Source organism: Petaurus breviceps, unplaced genomic scaffold, assembly GCF_028583685.1.
Source record: "Petaurus breviceps papuanus isolate PSGF00001 unplaced genomic scaffold, PetGlider_PUasm1.0 90845, whole genome shotgun sequence".
Classification (NCBI taxonomy): Eukaryota; Metazoa; Chordata; class Mammalia; order Diprotodontia; family Petauridae; genus Petaurus; species Petaurus breviceps.
Window position 1 is genome coordinate 15,684,047 of NW_027187359.1, and position 19,708 is coordinate 15,703,754.

A 19,708-nucleotide genomic window follows, 5' to 3' on the forward strand; every position below is an offset into this window, starting at 1 on the left:
TGATTTGTTCATGGATTGGATTTAAGTGAGGCAGAGTTGCAGGAAGTCATCAGTCTCACTTTCTCTTCCAAAGTCATCAAAGTTGTGTGTCAGAACAAGTCAGGATGACTGATGATGGCCAGGGATGTACTGGATGTCCTCGGCATCTTTGATATCTGACCAAGCTCTAAGTACTCCATAGCACCTACTTCAGTTGCCTTCATGGCTATTGGAACAAATTGTTCTCATCCTCCCATTCTTCCTGAAGTAAAGTCTTCACATGCTTGGGGTGGATGCCCCCTAACTCACCAAAAGGTTGGAAACCTGTTTGTTACCCTCAACCTGGTTTAGCCTGTCTGGAAAGACAGTATTACCAGGGTGTGACTGTTGTGCATGCTACAACTTCTTGGAACCACAGGTAAGAGTTGGGTGACAGGTGGACACCAAAGGTGTGTGAGCAGCCCTGAAAAGGGCTCAGTAAGCCCTCAAACCAGAGGCACTAGTACTCCCTTAATACCCCATACACCCCAATGATAATGGAGGATAGTGAGAAAGTACAACTATACTGTTATTTTGCTTTTTTTTATTAAAGAGAATGATCTTCAGAATGGGAAGGATTAAAAAAAAAAACTATTAACAGTAGAGACAAGATAAATAAAGAAATAGTAATAGAAAATCTAGTTGCTCTCAATGAGTCCAGGGTGGGACAAACTACATTCCAGCATAGTGAAATAATTGGAATATTTAATTTTTGAAAGATTGTAGAGAATGGGAGAAATACTGTAGGACTATAGGAGACAGATATCTTGATTTTTAAAAAATGATACTATTTGTAGACTTCATGCCAATGAACTTGAATTCACTTTCTAGTAACATTCTAGAATAAGTTATTAATGGAATATTTTAAAAAGAATTTTTAAAAGGAAGCTCAGTGATCAATAAAAACCAGCATGATTTCATCAAGAACAGGTTGTGTCATATTAATATTATTTCCTTCTTTGACAGGTTGTCACATTGTAATAGGGGATGCTATAAACTTACTCTACTTGAACTTTAGCAAAATATTTGACCAAGTCTCTTGTGTTCTCTTTGTGGACTTATGGAGAGTAGAGGGCTAGATAAAGTAGAGTATAAGTGTGTGCAGACCAGATTCAAACTCATAAACTGATTAATGTCAGCATGGTGGGAGGAGGTCTCTATTAGAATGCCCCAGGAACATGAATAGTTTGTAGCTCATCTGTATTTGGCTGTTCTCAATATTTTTACTGATGGCTAAAATGAAGGTATGCTTATCTAATTTATAGTTGACCCTAAACTAGAAAGAATAGCTAATACTTTAGGTTAGATTTAGTATGCAAAAAAGTTCTTTTTTTGCTTAGAATCATGGTCTAAATACAGTAAGTTGAAATCAAATAAGGATAAATGTAAAGATGTATACTTAGATTCAAGAAAATCAATTATGTAAGTACAAGTTAGTGGAGTTGTAGTTAGAAAATAATTTTTGTGGAAAGAGTTGGGGAGTTTAGCAGAATGCAAGCTCAATATGTGTCAGCAGTGACTGTCTAAAAAATTGAGTCAATATTAAGCTTTATTAAGAGAGGCATAGGGTCCAGATCAAGATTATCTGTACTGTATCCTATCCTGGTCAGTCTACATTTTGAATATCATGTTCGGCTCTGAGTACCAGATTTTAGGAAGGACATTGTTTAATTGGAATTCTCCCAGAAGAAAGTACCCAGGATGGTGAGATTATCATGTTATTGGGAGAATCATTGGAAGGAAGAAGGGATGTTTAGCTGAGAGAAAAGAAGGCATAGGACAGGTGTGATAAATGCCATTAAGTATTAATATGACTATTATGTGGAAAAGAGATTAGACTCATTCTGTCTGGACCTAGAAGGTAGAACTTGTTATAATAAATGGAAGTTGAAGAGATAGTTTAGGCTCAAAAATTTTTCTTATAACTAGAGATTTCCCAAAGTGAAATGGGCTGCCTTGGTAGGTGGTGAAATTTTCTCTGACTAGAAGTACTCAAACAGAAATGACAGGTTGTTTGGAATGCCCTTTAGGAAAATCTTGCTCAAGTATGGACTGGACTAAATGATCTTGCAGCTCTGAAATTCTACAATACTCCTAGTTTTCATCAGTAAATTGTTTTCTACTCTTTAATAGCCTGCTCCTGAGATTCATGTCTCATTCCCATCTGTTGTTCTCAACAGCCATAACAAACATATCGCTGGAAAGATCCTTAGAAAACTTAGGTGATTTGAGTCTGACCATCCCCCTTTCTCCTGCATCTTTTTGTCTCTTTCCTCTCCTTTCTCTTATCTATAAACATTGGTGTGCTAAATATGTGGCAAATTTTCTGTAGTCTACCGTCTGTGAGTTCTATGGGGCCTTCTTTTCTCAGCAAGAAAGGGACCTATATTTCTGCCAAAATCTCCCACTCCATTCACAGATCAAATACTGATTTTGGTAGCAATATGGAAAATGTTAGACCTTCCTTTGGCTAAAAACTCCCACTTAAGAAAGTAGAAACACAAACAGTTTGTGACTCATCTTTTTTATTTTAAGGAAAGGAATTTTGTACTGTTGCATTCCTGCTGATTATAAAGATCCATGACTTTCCACTATCTGAAATCTTGATGGGATCCTCTTGCTCTTCTGCCAAAGCTCTTGAATGAAGCTGTCTGTAACCACTGCCTCTTTCCTCATTATTCTCTTTTCCAGGGGATTCATCACTTCTACTGCTCTGCTGGACGAATCATGACTTCCTCATTGCAAAATCTAGTGACCTTTCATCCATCTTTATTCTCCTTGGCCTCTCTGTGACACTTTTATACAATTGTCCATTGCCTCCTGCTCGAAACGAAAGCTTCTTTTGTCTTCCCTGATCCTACACATCTTGTTTCTCATACCTGTCTGACTACTCTGTCCTTATTCTCTTTTCTCTTGATCTTAATATAAGCTTCTATTAGTGGCATTCTAATTTTCTCTCTCTACTCACTTCCTTGACAATTTTGTTGCTTCTTAAGATTTCAGCTGCTTCTTCTGTGCAGATAGCTTCCCACCTTACATTTAACCTGTCACTTAAACCTCTCCCTTTCTCTATGCCTCAGTTTCCTTATTTATGAAATTAGCATAATGATAACATCCGTCTCCGTGGCTTGTTATAAGAATCAAGTCAAATGAAATTATATATATACATATGTGTATATATACACACACATATATTCATACATGTATATATAAAACAATCGCAAACCTTAAAGTGGTATATACATATGATCTACTTTTATTATTATCTAAAGGCTATCAATCAATCAATCCATTGCTTCAGTTAGTCCACCCTGACCCACCTGACCCTGTCCTTCAATTCAGGGCAAAGGATTTGGGGCACTGGCATCTGTAATGAAGTTAAAATTCAAGGGTTCTCAAAACCTTGAGCATTTTTTTTTTTCAATTGCTTGCATTCCCTATCTCTTCCTGTCACTAGTCTCCCTTCTTGACCATGGATGGAGTTGAAAAATTGCCTTTCAACTGAGCCATTTCTATCAAATCATGTTCTTGTATGTCATTTATCTTTCCAGAACATCACCCTACTCCTGAAGGTCATGATTTAATGGAATGGCATGGATGAAAATCCCAGATCCTTTGCTCTGGCACTTCTGACCTTAAGGTTCACTGTACCTCTTAAATCAGCAAGTCCTTCACAGATACTGTGGCAGCAATCTGGCCTATCTTGTTTTTTTTTTTTCTAAACAGTTTAAGTAGTCCTAGCATAGACCCCAGCTCCTTGATCCAAGATGGGGATTGTTCTTTCCTCTACTCCGGAGTTTACCTAATTTTTGGAGCATTACTGGCTTTGTTTTGAAATTGGATATGACAGCTCTTTCTAGGCATCTGCTGAGGCCATCTTGTCTGAATAAAGAGAATTGGATTTAATGAGCAATATGAGCATCTAATGATACTTGCAACATTATCCTGCTTACTGTTTGTACACAAATACCTTTTCCCTACCAAATAACAAACATATACTGAAAAGTCTTTGCATCAGTACCTAAAGAAATAATAACAAAACAACTAAGAATGAGCTGGAATAGATTTATTTAATCTTTTTGCTACTAGCTTCTTTTGATGAGAGATTGTATAGTGTTTATAATGCTTGTGTCTAATCATCTGAAGCCAGTCTTCCTTACTAGCTTGTCAGGGTGCTCTTTCCTTTCCCGCTTGGTTTGAGCTTTCTGCCATTAGGGCTATTCCTTTGAGTTATACCAAGAAGGCAGGTGCATGTCCCATTACCTGGATTTAATGAATAGCTATTTGCCAAGACAAGTCAGCAAGTATTTGTTAAGCATCTACTTTTAGTTATAGTCAGTTCATTCTATCATAGATTGAGGATAGGAAAAAAATCTAACAATCCATTCTCATAAATGTACCCTAGAGTATATTGATAGAAAATCAAAGGAAGAAAAAATGTCTAGGAGAATACAGGAGTAAATAAATTGTAAAAAAAATGAAGCAGTTATGTACAGAAGTTCCAGTCATGTTTTTGAAAATCTACAGAGGTGATGATTAAGATTTTGTTTATTTTAAGGGCTAGCCATTTTAACTATTGTTTTTTGAGACTCCTAGCTTATTTCTGTAAGAGATAATTAACCTTAAAAAGTTTTAATGGAACAAGCTACTTGCAAGTGTGTACATAATATGTCACTTGTATTCAAGTATTTAAAAAACAACCCAAAGAAAATATTAATGAAATTTGTCTTGAAAGAAGCATCCTCTCGCAATCAGAAGGGTCCTTAGAAATAATCTGTTTCAGCCCTGTCTTGTGCCAGAGTTTCCCTGGAGCTCACAGCTGCATTTCATCAGAAGAGGAAAGAAAGGTGGGGTCATGGCCCACACATCCTGTCTGCTGAAGAGGATGCTTCTGAGGGAAAGGCTCCAAGGAAGTCAGTCTTGCCTTGACAGATGCTATTCTTTGGACTTGTCCTGCTTCATCCTCTCTAACCCCAGTTTCAATCTCTGCTTCAAGTTTTCCTCTTTGATTACTTCACCTCATTCTGCCTGCCCTCTTGCTAAACAAAATTTCAGTGAACTGTTTATTTTTTTCTTCCCTTTCTTTTCTACTTCAACTCTTTGGTCTTCTAGGGTTCTGTTGAGTGACTCAGATGCCTATAGGTGACATGAAATGAGTAAAGGGACAGGGGCAATTTCCAAGTGCCATGATCTTCCTTCTTTTTCTTCCTCTAAACCTATAGCTCTGCAAAAATCAGTTGCTGTAGGTTCAAGCTTCCATGGATTCAGGGACCTCTAAGAAATTGACAGATATAACCCACTTACAGTGCTGTGTGACTTTATTGGTTGTAGAGACACTTAATAGCCAATTCCCTAAGTCTGGATTCATCTTGCATGAGATCAAGACTCTTTGGGTCTGGGTGGGAGAGGGCACTCAGATTTCCAACTGGAATTTCTTTGTTGTGTTCAGTCAGGTGACTGGCCCTACATATCTCAGACATTAACTGGGGGTTCAAGTAGGTCAGTTTCCATTCTGTCTGCTTTAAAACAGAATAATAATGGGAATGTGATCATAATGACATCAGCCTCAACCCACAAGCCATGGCCACAGATCTTTCATCTATTATCTCTCCATCTCTCCCACCATTTCTGTTAGAGCACTATGTTTGACTATGTGTGTATCTCATTTGATTTAATTCTCACTATTATTTTCTTAAATAACGTTTCTTGTTTTAGGTGAAGACCTTTTGTAATGATGCCCTGGAACTTCTGTATAAACCACCAAATGGTATTATAGTCTCCTCCATACTACTTTTTATAGAGGCTGTCATATTCGCTTTTGTGTATGAGGTTTTTAGGGTAAGCTGTTAGTTTCTTAAATGTCATGAATTGTAGGCTAGGACATGCAAGGAAAAAATGATTCTGGAATGGAATTTATGTTCCTCTCCAAGTTTAACTCATTTCTTATTCTTTTCTTCCTAGTTAAAACATTTATCCGTTATTTACTTCCTTGTCCTCATTTTTATTTCTTTTTGGTTTCCAACAGAGTGACACCCCTTTCCTCACAGAATTTGATGATTCATCATGGTCAGATGCAGGAGTATGTGCTCAAGCCCAAGTATTTTCCAGCTCAGAAAATGATTTCAGGAGAGCAGTCCACTGAAGGCTCATTACCTCTACGAATGGGGCAGGATCATGTTGTATCACCTTTTCAGTGTGAGTACACAGCCAGCAATATTCCAAAAGGAGAGAGTCAAGTTGTGGAAGGGTTTGATGGTGTGTTATGGCTTCAGTGTGTCAGGGCAGAGTAAATGAAAAAGAAGTAAGAAAAAAATTCTGAAGTGAATTCTTTTATTAAAAAAAGCGTCAGAAATTTAACATGGTTTCCCATTGTAAGACAAGGCAGTTTCCTTGGAAGGCAGAAAATAATAACTGAACCTGACTCACCTTTAATGATATATGACTATTTCTGTGTGATGCCTCTGCTTCTGAGAATTGCTTCTCAGTGTGGAATAGCTCTAGTGCTTACTGGTTGTGGGTGTTGGGTCTGGTTGTCTCTGAGACTAGCTTACATTGACAAAATAGCATCTTCAAGAAAATAGCCAAAACACATTCCTGGGTAAGGTGTAAAAATTCCCTGCATAACTCAGCAAGGTTTGCTTCAATTGAAAATTTTCCCTGCCTTTAATATGTTAATTATCAGCACATTTTTGGTAGATTGAGGAAATGGTGTGCAGTTTTACTCTGTATTTGTAAAGAACGATTGTCTCAGTGCCCAACATGGTGAATATCCTACAATGTGGGAAGCTCCAGGACAAGCTCTGGCTCAGAGGGTGGAGAATGTGATGATTTGTGGTTTGGGTATTACCAAGTGTCTGCTGGCAGGCCTTGCAGAAAATGTTCCTTCAGAGAAATGGTAGACCGTTCAACCAGGAGAGCCTGAGGCCTACATTCTAGTTCCAATAACTTCCTGATCTGCCCCAGTTTGACTGATTGCATGGACCATAAGTAATGAAAGAGAATGTGAATTGTGAGTTTGAAAGAAACTGTCTTTCATCACTGAGAAAAGCATGATTTGTAGAGATTTTCTTCTTACTACTATTTGGCACTCAGAAACTTTGAATTTGTTTTGGTTTCTAATTTTTTTGGGAGGAGGGAAGGAGTATTCAGTAACGGATGTAAAATTATTCTACCCTCTGTGTCTGGAAATTTAAAATAATTTTTGTTGTTGAGTCATTTCAGTCATGTCCTACTCTCTGTGACCCCCTTTGGGGTTTTCTTGGCAAATGTACTGGAGTGGTTTGCCATTTCCTTCTTCAGCTCATTTTACCGATGAGGAAACTGAGGCAAACAAGGCTAAGTGACTTGCCCAGGGTCACATTTCTAGTAAGTGTCTGAAGTCACATTTGAACTCGGGCCTTTCTGTCTTCAAGGCTGGCACTCTATCCATTTTGCCACCTAGAAGCCCAGTTTAAAACTAAAACAACCAACATTTAGTTTGAGTGTTGGTGTTTTATCTTTTGAGAAAATTATTCTTGACATCCCTGCCTAAAGGAAAATAGTCATAAAGTATCACCCAGGTGTTTACTGACCATTATCTATCTCTGTGTATTTGTTAAGTAAGTAAAATATTTTCCTTAATGTAATCTGAAAAATAAAGCTTAAGAGTTTTAATTCCTACAGGCTTTATGTAAATTAACTTCTTCTAAGAAATCTCTTAAATTGCAATGGGGAATTCAATGACAAGTAGCAATTGCCCTGACAAGACTGTAGAGTTACACCAATGCACGACAATGGGTTGTGAACAATTATGATTTCTAGAAATTCCTACATTCTGTCAATTTTATCAGTTAACTAGTGAATATTTCTCAAAGTTGGGATAAGAAAGTTTTAGGAAGCCTGGATATGAAGAACTAGAAGTAATTATGGATAGCTTTTAATGTCCAGCATATATTTATCACCTAATCTTCCATGATGTGTTAAGTATAAAGACATTGTTTTGGAGACCTTCACCATGGCTGTATATAATTGCTAAAGAGTCTGATCTGAGAAGCATTGCAGGATACAATTATAGAAGCAATTCATTAATAAAAATTTTGTATTTTATTGACCAAAGAGCTTTCTGTGCTCTTTTGCCTTACTCAACAAATGAGACTTATTGGTCAGGTGTAGAGGAATGGGAGAGTGAAGCCAGTTTAAAGAGTTTGGCAAGATATTCAAGTCAGCAAAGTCATTTTATGTGCATTTAAGGATAAAAATGGAAGGAAGACTACAAAGAGAAGAAAAATGGAAAAGACCTAAGAAGTCCAATGTAACAAGCTATTTTTTACCACCAGGTCTGTTGACCTGCCACACTTTGGTCTAACATCATTGTTTCAAAGGGACTTAGAGAGGCATCTAGGTGGTATAATAAATAGGATGCTAGACTAGGGAGTCGGGAAGACTAATTTCAACTTCTGCTTCAGATAGTTACTCACTATATGTATCTATGGAAGTCATTTAACCTTTCTTTGGGCTTTAGTTTCCTCATGAGTAGAACAGATAAAAACAGCATTCCTTTTTACAGGATTTTTGTTAAAGATCAAATGATATTTTGTAATATATGAAAAGTACTTTATACACCTTAAAGCATTATATAAATTTTAGCTACTTTTATTATTATAGTACCAAAAAGAATAGAAATAGAAAAAAAAACATCTGGATTGGAACGTGTGTGTGTGTGTGTGTGTGTGTGTGTGTGTGTGTGTATGGGGAGAGAGAGTGTATGAATGAAGTTACTTGAAGAAAAGGAAGATAAAAAAGTCATGGGAAAAAATTTCAGACTATATACAAACATATACATATACATTACAACATATATATGCATATTATTTGTGTATAGTCTGAGTTTTTTATAGCAACTAAGGAAACATTAACTATCAGCCTATACACCTACTGTGCCCACTATACAAAATCTTTATGTGACTTATGTATATACAAATCTCGAGTGTGATCACTTAAGATTTTATTAGGGAGCAAACAGACTTTTATAAGTAATATTTAACAATGTACCACATCTTGACCATTCTGTAGATTGATTAAAAAGTGTGTGGAGAATATGATTTGACATTTTCTTTTTTTTGGTGTTATGTTAATAGGATAATAAGATCTTCCCTGCCCATTAATAGGCCTCATGTGGAGCCCACTGGGGGAGGGACTTACCTAAGGAGGAGTTTAGAGGGAAGCTTGCTTATAGGAAGGTTTCACACCCTTTGCTAATTTCTAATTAGCCACTGAGTCACAAGGGTGGTGATGCCTTCTAGATCTGAGAAGTGTATGGGTGCTCACTTATGAGAAGGATCTTGTGATCCCCTTTTTGAGATTCTAGTGGCTGTATGTTCAGAGCTCCCCAACTGCTCAGATATAAAGACTCTTTCAGTCTAGGGACATATGTAACATGTATAACCATTGCTTTGATTCAGGCAGTCAGAGCCCTGGTTTTTGCTCTTTATTTCTCTGCTTATATTTTCTCTGTATTTTCTTTGTATTTTTTCTGAAGTTCAGGATGCTGGCTTTTTGCCTGAACTAGTGAATATAACTAAAAAAGACTGTTGACTCCTTAAACAGCTATCTTTCCTAGTAAAACAGATCTAAGAACCTCTGCTAGCAGCCATCCTGGGTATGCCAGTGTGATTGCCACTATAGTTAGCTGATTACAAAAAGCTTTTGATTCAGTGGAGAAAAAGGCCACCTTATAGGTGTATTTCCAACAAGATATCTCCCATTCATATGTCAAAATTATTCAAGATTTCTTGAAAGACATAACAGAAATAACCCTCTCCAATTACTCTCTGATTAAAAAAAAATTAGATGAAACATAAAAGACTGAGATGTATTCCTGCCAGAGGTGTTTGCCTCTGGGATGAAAGAGATCCAATTTGAAGAGGGTCTCAGTTGATGATTAGGTCATCCAGATGTTCTTGTTTGTGGCTAATTATATCAAGCTCTGGAAAATTGTTGATTATATCAAGCTCTGGAAAACTGCAAAACCTCTTGGAAAAGATCTGTAATTCTCTGAGAAGTTTGGCCTGATTATTCATACAGGAAAGACTAGGTGGATGAAAAATATCTTTTGCCTTGATCATCATATGCATTTGGGTAGAAAACCTGTTGAGTTTGTCTTTCAGAATGTATACCTGGAATATACACACAGATAGACAACAAATTGACCCAGAGTTGAACAGGAGGATGAGAACAAGTTGAATTGCTTTAGGGAAATTACAAGGCTATTTTAGTAGCTCCAAGCTTCCCATGGAAACAAAGACCTGTCTTTTCGTTATTACAATTCTGTTGGTGTTACATTATGCCATTGAAATATGAAATGAAATAATCTCTGAAGAACTAAAATAAAATGTGCTGTGGAAGGCAATAGAGAGGAGCATAGTGGGTATGAACAGGTTATATAACTTGTAACCAATAAGCTTGGAATGTTGAAGATGAATGGGAATAAAAATGTCATCAGGGAGGTATATGTGTAAAGCCAAGAGCAAGCAGCTTTCAAGAGGACTGTTGCTATGAACAGCTTTAAGATTCTGATCACATAGTATAGTGAACTCTCTATTTATTCAGCAGTAAACTAAAGCAAAGCATTCACAGAAACCAAAGTACAGTTTTCACAATGTTATAATATAACAATTTATCACTAAAGTGGCTACATAGTTTTCACCAAAGTGGTCACATAGTTTTAAACAAAAGATATCATTCAGTAAGTCCTCAACTCAATCATGCTCAAGGAGCAAGCCTCCTTAAGGGACACAAAATACAAAGGTCAAAGTTCTCCACCCCTAGGTCACATTGTCTTAATCTCTCAGTCAAAAAGTCTTCTTTCTTCTTGATTAGTTTCCAATCATCCTTAACTCAATCATCCTTAAGAGGTACAAGGTACAGAGTACAAAGTTCTCCCACCCCTAGGCCACAGTAAATCATGATATTCTCAATCAGCATTAAGTACCCAAGAAGGTACTTAATGTACTTAAGTACCTATCTTGACTGGAGGCTGGCTCCCAGATTCCATGGTTCCTCTTCCCTGGATCCAGCTCCTGCCTGAATCTACCCAATCATCACCAAATTCACAGGTAGGTAGCTCTCAGCTCCTCATCCAGTTCCCATTTCATATTGAAGCTCACAGTGTCCAGTCCACTTCAAGTTCTTCACGGTTTCTGTTTCTGGGAAGATAAAGCTTAACAGAGCCAAAACAACATTCATGCACATTGCCAGCACCATCATCAGTTCACTTTCTGCCTGTGAAATCAACATAGACCCACAAAAAAAGTCTAAGAACTGAACACAAATTGTCAGTATAGTCCCAGGATCTCTGAAACCCTCCTCCAAGACTTCTGTAAACAAACAATAAGAAAATCCTCTTTCAGGGCTTCTACTAAGGTCCCAGGGCTTCTGTACAAAGTATTACAAACACAAATCAACACAGACAGAACAGACAAACAGAGTGCTGGGATACCACAAGTTTTCTCCTTCTCAACTCTGCCACCACAAGTGTTCCCTTCTCAGTTCTGCTCTCTCCCAGCTTGTGCTCAGCTTTTTATCTGGTCATTAGCTCCTCCCTGTTCTTCCCACCTCTTATGTCCTTCCTGTTCCTGTCTTTGACAAGTCCCTCCCACTGTGAGTTTCACAAGTTCTGTTTCTTAACAAAGACTTGATATAATCACGGCCAAGGCTCAACTGAAACAAGGTGCTAAGTACTTGTTTGCTTGCCATTACAATGAGATAGGAGGAGAAGATGAACTGGTCATGGAGATGATAGGCAAGTACAACTTGAATGCTCTACAATGTCAGGAGAAAAAAAGGAAGGCCTCAGATTACTGGATGGGCCTTCTGTGGCACACTGATAAGAGGACATGGCCAAGAGTCATATAAAATAAGCATGAGTGAATGGGTTATTAGCTTTATTATTGGGGAGAACTCTCAAACTGATGACATTACAGATCCATTTGAATATATTTCCTTGTTTCTATAATAATCTTCCTTTAGATCTTTTAGAGTCAGTGCCTTTCAAAGAACAGGAAACTAAATGTTTCCCATCACTTGGAGAATGACTGAACAAACTAAAGTATATGGATGTAATGTAATACTGTTGTTCAGTAAGAAATGACAAAAGTAACAGTTTTGGGAAGACTTGTATGAATTGATGCAGAGTGAAGTGAACAAAACCTGGGGAACAATATGTACAGTAACAGCAACAGTGTAAAGAAAAACAGTATTGAAACTCTTAAGAGTTCCTATCAATGAAATGACCGGTCATATCTCAAGAGGACCAGTGACAAAACATGCTACCCACATTTTAATGCCTAGGTGATCGACTTGACACAGTATGAGACATATGTTTTTGAACATGCCTGATGTGGAATTTGTTTTGCTTGATTATGCATTTTTGTTCCAAGGATTTTGTTTTGCTTTTGTAGGAGATGTGGAAAGAAAACAAAAGCTTGTAGCCCTTTTGCAAAACTGTCTCTGTTGTACTACAAGTATATACACATATTTTTGTACCTTCACATTATATACAACAATAATTTATTAAAACTGTCAAATAGACCACAGGGTACTCTGCTAACCATCAAATGTACAAAGGTAAAAACTAAACACTCCATTCCTTCAAGGATCTTACTTATAGTCTATATTTCTTGGGTCCAGAAAAAAAAAATGTTTCCTTCTTTTGATGTGTTTCTTTGTTGAATTCTAATTATAGAATCATAGAAACTCAATCTCAACACATGCCTGAAGTGGGAATCTTTTCTGCTGAATTCTTACCAAGAGTTTATCCACTTAAATACCTACTGTTTCGAATGAATGTTCTGTGATTTGCTCTGGGCATCTGAAGATGAAAAACAGCATTGTACCTGCCCTCTGGGAGCTTCATTCAAGGAGATAAGAGATACCTATATCTAGAGGCAGGTGATCACTTCTAGCTTTGAGGATTAGGGATGGCAACATTGAACTATCATTTAAATTTTTTTTTTTTTAATGAGTCAGTACTTAAGAAAAAGTCATTGTCACTTTCCAGTGATTCTTCCCACTTGCTAGTAGACTGTTTTTCAGGAATAAGTATAGTTAATAAAAAAGTTGATACATTGTCCATGTATCAAAACATACATCCTAGGAGTGGCTAGGTGGCACAGTGAATGGAGCACCAGTCCTGGAGTCAGGAGGACCTGAGTTCAAATCCGGCTTCAGACATTTAACACAAAATTAGCCATGTGACCTTGGACAAGTCACTTAACCCCCAATTGCCCTACCTTCCCCACTCCAAAAAGCAAAAAAAAAAACCCAAAACAAACATATGTCCTAGTATTCCACACATTATCTCTTTGCTGACAAATAAAAGCATGTTTTGCCTTCAGGTACTTTGAACTCTAACTGTATTGAACAGAATACTGAAGTCGTTCTTTTTTTTCTCATTTTTTTCCCCAAATTCTCCATATTTGTCATTATTTGTTACACAATAATAGTCTAATACATACATATGCTACAGTTTGTTCAGCTATTCCTCAGTAGATGAGCACCTACTTTCCTTCAGGTTCTTTTGCTATTATAAAAAGTCCTAATATAAATATTTTTGTGTCAGTGGAAACTTTGTTCTTGTCTTTACCTCATTTGGGCAAGGGGTATGGTTTGGCTAGTAGTAGTAATACTGGCCCAGAGAGTTTTATTGTTTGATGATTTCTAAAGTATAATTTTAAGTTGTCTAAGCTTTTTTTTTTTAAAAAAGGGATATTAATGACTAGAGATGGGAGACAGGGTGAGAGCCTATTCCAGGCACAGGGGGAGGTGTGTACAAATGCATGGTGGTAAAAGAGGGCGAGCATTAATTGGGAAACAGTGATTAGTCCACTTTGGATGGAACATAGAGTATGTGAAGGGGAAGATGGTAATAGGGCACCATAGGTTTGTTGGAACCAGATTGTAGAGGTTTTTGAATGCCAGGCTAAAGAGTTTATATTTTATTTGTTAGTCATTGGGTTGGCAAAGTTCATAATCAGCAGAGTGATATGATTATACTTATGCATTAGGAAAATTACATTGGTGGTACTTTGAAGGATGGACTGGAAAGGGGAACAATTAGGAGGAAGTTATTAATATGATCAGGCCACAGGTCAACTTTTACAAAGATGTTACACATATAAAGAATATTAAAGATATCATTTCAGGGTCCGGATATAGGTGATGCTTAAGCATTTTATTCATTTTTCCATCATAAAGTCTCACTTAACTTTGTAACCCACTGAGTTAGTGTGTTTTGTTCAGTAACAATTGCTTTCTTCCCCACAGCTGCCAAATTGGTAATACTAAGTCATAGTTCTGACCATTATTACTCCTCTTCTCAAGAAGTTTCGGTGGCTCCTTATTACTTAGGATAAAATACAGACTCTTCAGTTTGGCACATAAAACCCTTTACAGTCAGTCTCCAACCTGTTTTTCCAGACTGATTTCACATTTCATCCTCTTACACATTCAGCATTCCAGCCAAACCAGCATTCTTTGTGTTCCCAGCAGGCAATATTCCAGCCCCTAAGCTATCCCCCACACATGGAATCCTCTGCCTCATCACATTCTCCTTTGGAATCCTCTGCTTTCCTCCTGGGATTAGCTCAGATCCTGTATCTATCCTATTCAAGACCTTTACTAGCTCCCCAGGTGTTAGTGCTTCTCCCCACCCCAAGTTCTTTCATATATCCTAGATGGTAAGTCTTTGTGTATGTATATACATACATAAATGCACACTTGCCTATATGTTAAATAAGTTTTATATTATACATATATATATGTCTAAGTATATATTTGTGTATACTTATAGATTACATATATTCACCCTTATTTATACTCTATCACTCATGTATCTGTGTCTGTCTATCTATTCTGTCTACATGTTGTTTCCCTAGTAGTAAAAAAGCTCTTTGAGGACAGGAACTACTTTTGTTATTATTTTTGGATCCTTGGTGCCTAGCTCAATGCCTGATATGTAGTAAATGCTTAATAATGTTTGTTGAATGAATGATGAGTGAAGTGCTTAAATATTTGAATTTTATTTTTTCTTTAGAGCAAGAGATACATTTCTAGCTTTCAAGTGAATTGATGCAATGGCTGGATCCAGATGGAATAGACATTTCTAGTTCTCCAGAAAACATCTGGAGCAATATGTTGTGAATTCCTTGTATTTGGGCTGTTTTAAGGGTTTCAAAGTCTTGAATTGCTATTTCTAATACGATAAACCAGCTCCTTCCTAAGTGGTTTTAGTGCCTACTCCAAGGACCCCACAGAAAAAAAGTTTGAGAACCTCTAGTGTAGAGAATAAGATATGTTCTTAGTTATTGGTCATCTTCTATTTAAAAAAGAAAACCCAAAATGGTATGATTTGAAGTATTTAGGATAACTTCTTCAATTATTTTTGTTTTCAAAACATTGTTCTCAAGCCTTTATTGACCTGTTCTGTGGTAGATAAGATTGTATTTTAGAAGACTATAAAGATAATAAGTTTCTTATCTTCATTATCCTTTCTTTTGGTGGCTTGCCACAAATTTCCCATCCATCCTGTTCAAACTTATTTCATGCCATTGGGGAAGATAGTGAAATGATTTAGGTTGAAGCATTATCACAGAGATGTAATCCTCACCTCATACTTTAAGAATGCTGGCAGTCATACAAGTAGAGACTGAGGAACAAACTATATGAGGGTATAAGAAGGACAAAAATATACAAGACCATGTTAACTAAGTTAATAACTGTGGAAAACTAGAGGGCTAAATAGCATGTTTTAGTATAAAAAGATAATACGGTGTCTGGTACATATAGAAGCTTATTAAGACCACTGCTTCTTTAATATATCTATATATACAGATATATTAAGAAATAATTATTTCTCCAGTTTAAAGTCCTTTCATACCTAAACTGCTAGGAAAAAATGCCCTCTACTTAACCTTTTTTCTCCCTTTTAAAAAAATCTAACCACTTTTTGACAGAAAACAGTGTAAAAGTCTAGGAGGAGCTTTTAGATCAGGGAATATAGATTGAAGAAGATAACCAGATTTAGAGTGGGAGAACTTTCACTTGATTATTCAGTGAGTGGTTTGAGAAGTGATTTTCAAGGATGAAGGGACACTTTAAGGAAGGATTGTTCTATTGGAATACTATTAATTGAACTTTTACCTTGGGCTCTGGAAATATGTTCTATCATAACATATTGTGAATAGCTAGCATTTATATAGCACTTTTATGTTTGCAAAGCTCATTAATAGCTAACATTTATAAAGTATGTTTTATATATGTGCAGGCACTATGCTAAGTACTTTACAATTAACTCATTTGGTGGGGCGGCCAGGTAGCACAGCGAGTAAGAGCACCGGCTCCAGTGTCGGGATGACCTGGAGATTGAATCCCGGGCTCAGACACTCAGCACCACACCCAGAAATAACTGGCCGTGTAACCTTGAGCAAGTTATTTAACCCCGATTGCTTAAAAAAAAAACAATTAACTCATTTGATCCTTGTAACAAGATGAGGAAACTGAGGCAAACAGAGGTTCACAGAGAACTTGTCCAAGGTCACACAGCTAGTAAGTGTCTGAGGCTGAATTTGAACTCAGGTCTTCCTGACTCCAGGCCTGGTGTTCTATCCACTGCACCACCTAACTGACTTTATTGTGAAAAAAAATTAAAAAAAATTTTTTTTTTAGTTGAGCAATACTATAGATTGCAGTTCTTAAATAGTTTATATTAGAGCTGTTTTCAAAGGTATGAGATGAATGCTAGTTTGGAAATCCTCCAAGAAGGAAAACAGCATATATTGGAATAATTTTAATTAATAAAATTATTTTGACAATCTCATGCCTAAAACACCGAATATATTATTTTTTTTCTTTGACACACATTGTAAGCACTCAACAAATACTTGCTGATTAATGAAAGAGGTACTTTACCAGGAGACATAAAGGAATTTAAAAAATAAGTAAATAACCGTATATATTATCATTGAAAGGAGAGAATTAAAGAAATGAAAGGAAAGCGAATAACAGATGAATGGGGGAGGGAGGATGGGGGAATGGGGGAGGGGGAAAAGTCAAGTGTTTAGCATTCTTTTGTTCTTTCATTCCTCTCCAGGCTGAATCTCTATTCTTTCTCTACCATGCATGCCACAGGCACTTCTTCACCCTGGAAGTTCATTCCACCACTGGATTTTGCCCTCTGGAAGTACCTTACACCCCTGTGGCCTCTTCCTCTGACTGACCAGTACCTCCTAGAACCTCCATATACAGCATGCTCAGGCCTGCCCTATCTTTCTTCCTCTCTAAACTGTGCTCCTGACTCTCCACATTTTCTCTACCATGCCCCTGCAGGGTAACTCCTCTCCCCATTTTCAGTTCCTTTTTATTTGTGTCTTCCTCCGTTAGAATGTAAGCTCCTTGAGAGCAGAAATTCTTTTTCTTTCTGCTTGTATTTATTATAGTCCAGATGCTTAGCACCGTGCCTGGCACAGAATAAGTGCATAATGAATGATTGTTGACTTGGCATTGGGGTATGTGAGGTCGTCACTCTGGGCCATGTCCTTTGTTGCTCCTGAATTCTCAGATAGTGTACACCATATTAAACTGTGGAATCATGGTCTGACTAGCATTGCCTCACCATCTGTCATGCCCACTGTGCCCTAAGGTAAGGTCCTCTGGGCCTTACCATTTGCCCTATTGCTATGGCCTTTCAATGCTTAGATATGATCTTGGTGTGCGCCCCAGGGATACCTTAACCTTTCCATTTCCTTTGCTGCTGAACCCAATTTGTTGTCTCACCTAATTAGAAACTCTGTCTCTATTTCTCTATCAGTCAGTCATTTATTAAGTACCCGCCATGTGTTAAGTCAGGCTGCTTGAGGGTGGTGAGCAAAAGTAGTACTTCACAGAAGAAGATTCTATTTGTACATTTTACTAAGGATATCCTAATGATGGAAAGGGAGAGGTTTTATGACCTCTTTTTTCTGTTATTGAATGTTTATTTTTTTTCTCCCTCCCACCACTGATCCTCAATGGAAAAAAAGAAAGGAAAATAAAACTCTCATAACAAATAACTAAGCAAAACAAATTTCCATATCAGCCATGTCCAGAAACACATATCTTATTCTGCCTTGTAGTATCTTACTTCTTTGCCAAGAAGTGGGTAGCATTTTTCATCTTAATCACTTTGGAATCATGGTTGAATATTGCACTGTTTGAGAATTGTTATTTCTCACAATTTATTCATTCGTTCTTCAGTTGATGGACATTCCCCCTCCTTTCTAGTTCTTTGCCACTGTAAGAAGAGCTGCTATAAATATTTTTTATCTATATAGAACCTCTCCCTCTTTTATGACTCCTTATTCACAATTCTTTAGGGTGGTTGAACTGTTAAAGAAAAAAAATGGAATGTAATAAAAGCCAACTTCTCAGATATCTTAAGGCATTGGTGGAAGTTTTTGCAGTACCACTAATTGTTGTTTTTGGCAAGTTTTTGAGGACCAAAGAAGTCCCAAATCCCTTTAGGTTGAGAGGGAAGCCTGCTAATTAAAAAAAAATTAACCCTGGTAAACAGCAGCTAATATGTAACAACATTCTCAAAAATGGCTTCAATTTGAAGCCATTTTCCAGATAGGATAACATGAGGCACATGACATGGATTTCTAAATCATAGGATCATGTATTTAGTGCTCAAAGGAGTCTTAGAAACCATGTCTAGTTCAGTCACCTCATTTTGCTGATAAACATGTGGAGCCTATAGAAATTAAGTCATTTGTCCAAGGTCAGACAGGTGAAGTTAAGGAATGCATCTGTCTTCATGGCAGAAAGGCAGGGACCAAAATACTGTATACTTTTTTAGATTCATGGTCACTGCTTTAGATGTTTTTCTTTGTTACTTTTTTTTGGTAACAAGATAGAGCTCTATCAGGAGACTGATGTCACATCTATACCCATGACTATGATATAAAGAAGAAAGAAATCAGTGAGATATATTAAAAAAAAAAAACAAAATAAAGGAAAGATCAGGAAGGCTGGTTTGAAACCGTAGCAACATTTAGGTAGATGAATAGCTGGCTCAAGGTTGGATTCAGAGCCTTGGGAAGGAAATAGACAGTGGGTTCACAAGTTTCAATTCTGGGGCCTTTTGTTTTTTTAATATTTTTATTAATACTCTTAATGAAGGAATTGAATATATTCACCAAATATGCAAATAACCCTTTACTTGAGAATTATGCTCATTGAGATGGACATAAAATTTTAAAACCACTTCAGTGGTTACATCAATATATGTAATTAGTAGGTTTCCCAACTCAAAAGCTTACATTTATATATCACTTTATAATTATTTATTAAATTTCTACTGGGTACAAAACATTGTATTAGGTTTAGGGTGAGTACAATGTTAAGATAGGACCTGGTCCCTGCCTTCATGGATCTTACAATCTATTAGACAAATTATATATAAAATATACAATATTACATGATTAGGACATGAAAGAGTTGTAAACAATGTGTCAAGCAAAGATTATGCTGTTTGATTTGATGGAAAGCTTCATGGTAAAGGTGACATTTGAGTTAGACTTTAAAGGACGATTAGATACTCAACAGCTGAAGAAGGGAAAGGATCACATTCTAGGTAAAGGGAATAATGTGAGCAAAAGTTTGGAGGTGGGAAAGCAAA

General features: G+C 36.9%; 1 protein-coding gene across 8 annotated transcripts in view; it reads left to right on the forward strand.

The window, feature by feature from the left end:
- LTBP1 (latent transforming growth factor beta binding protein 1) overlaps positions 1 to 19,708 on the forward strand; it is a 484,412-nt gene that overhangs the window by 148,232 nt on the left and 316,472 nt on the right. For all 8 annotated transcript variants that reach the window (XM_069072171.1, XM_069072175.1, XM_069072174.1 and 5 more), the window contains exon 4: positions 6,044 to 6,213. In XM_069072171.1, coding sequence (XP_068928272.1) covers positions 6,044 to 6,213 — 170 coding nt within the window. The remainder of the gene's footprint in view (positions 1 to 6,043; positions 6,214 to 19,708) is intronic.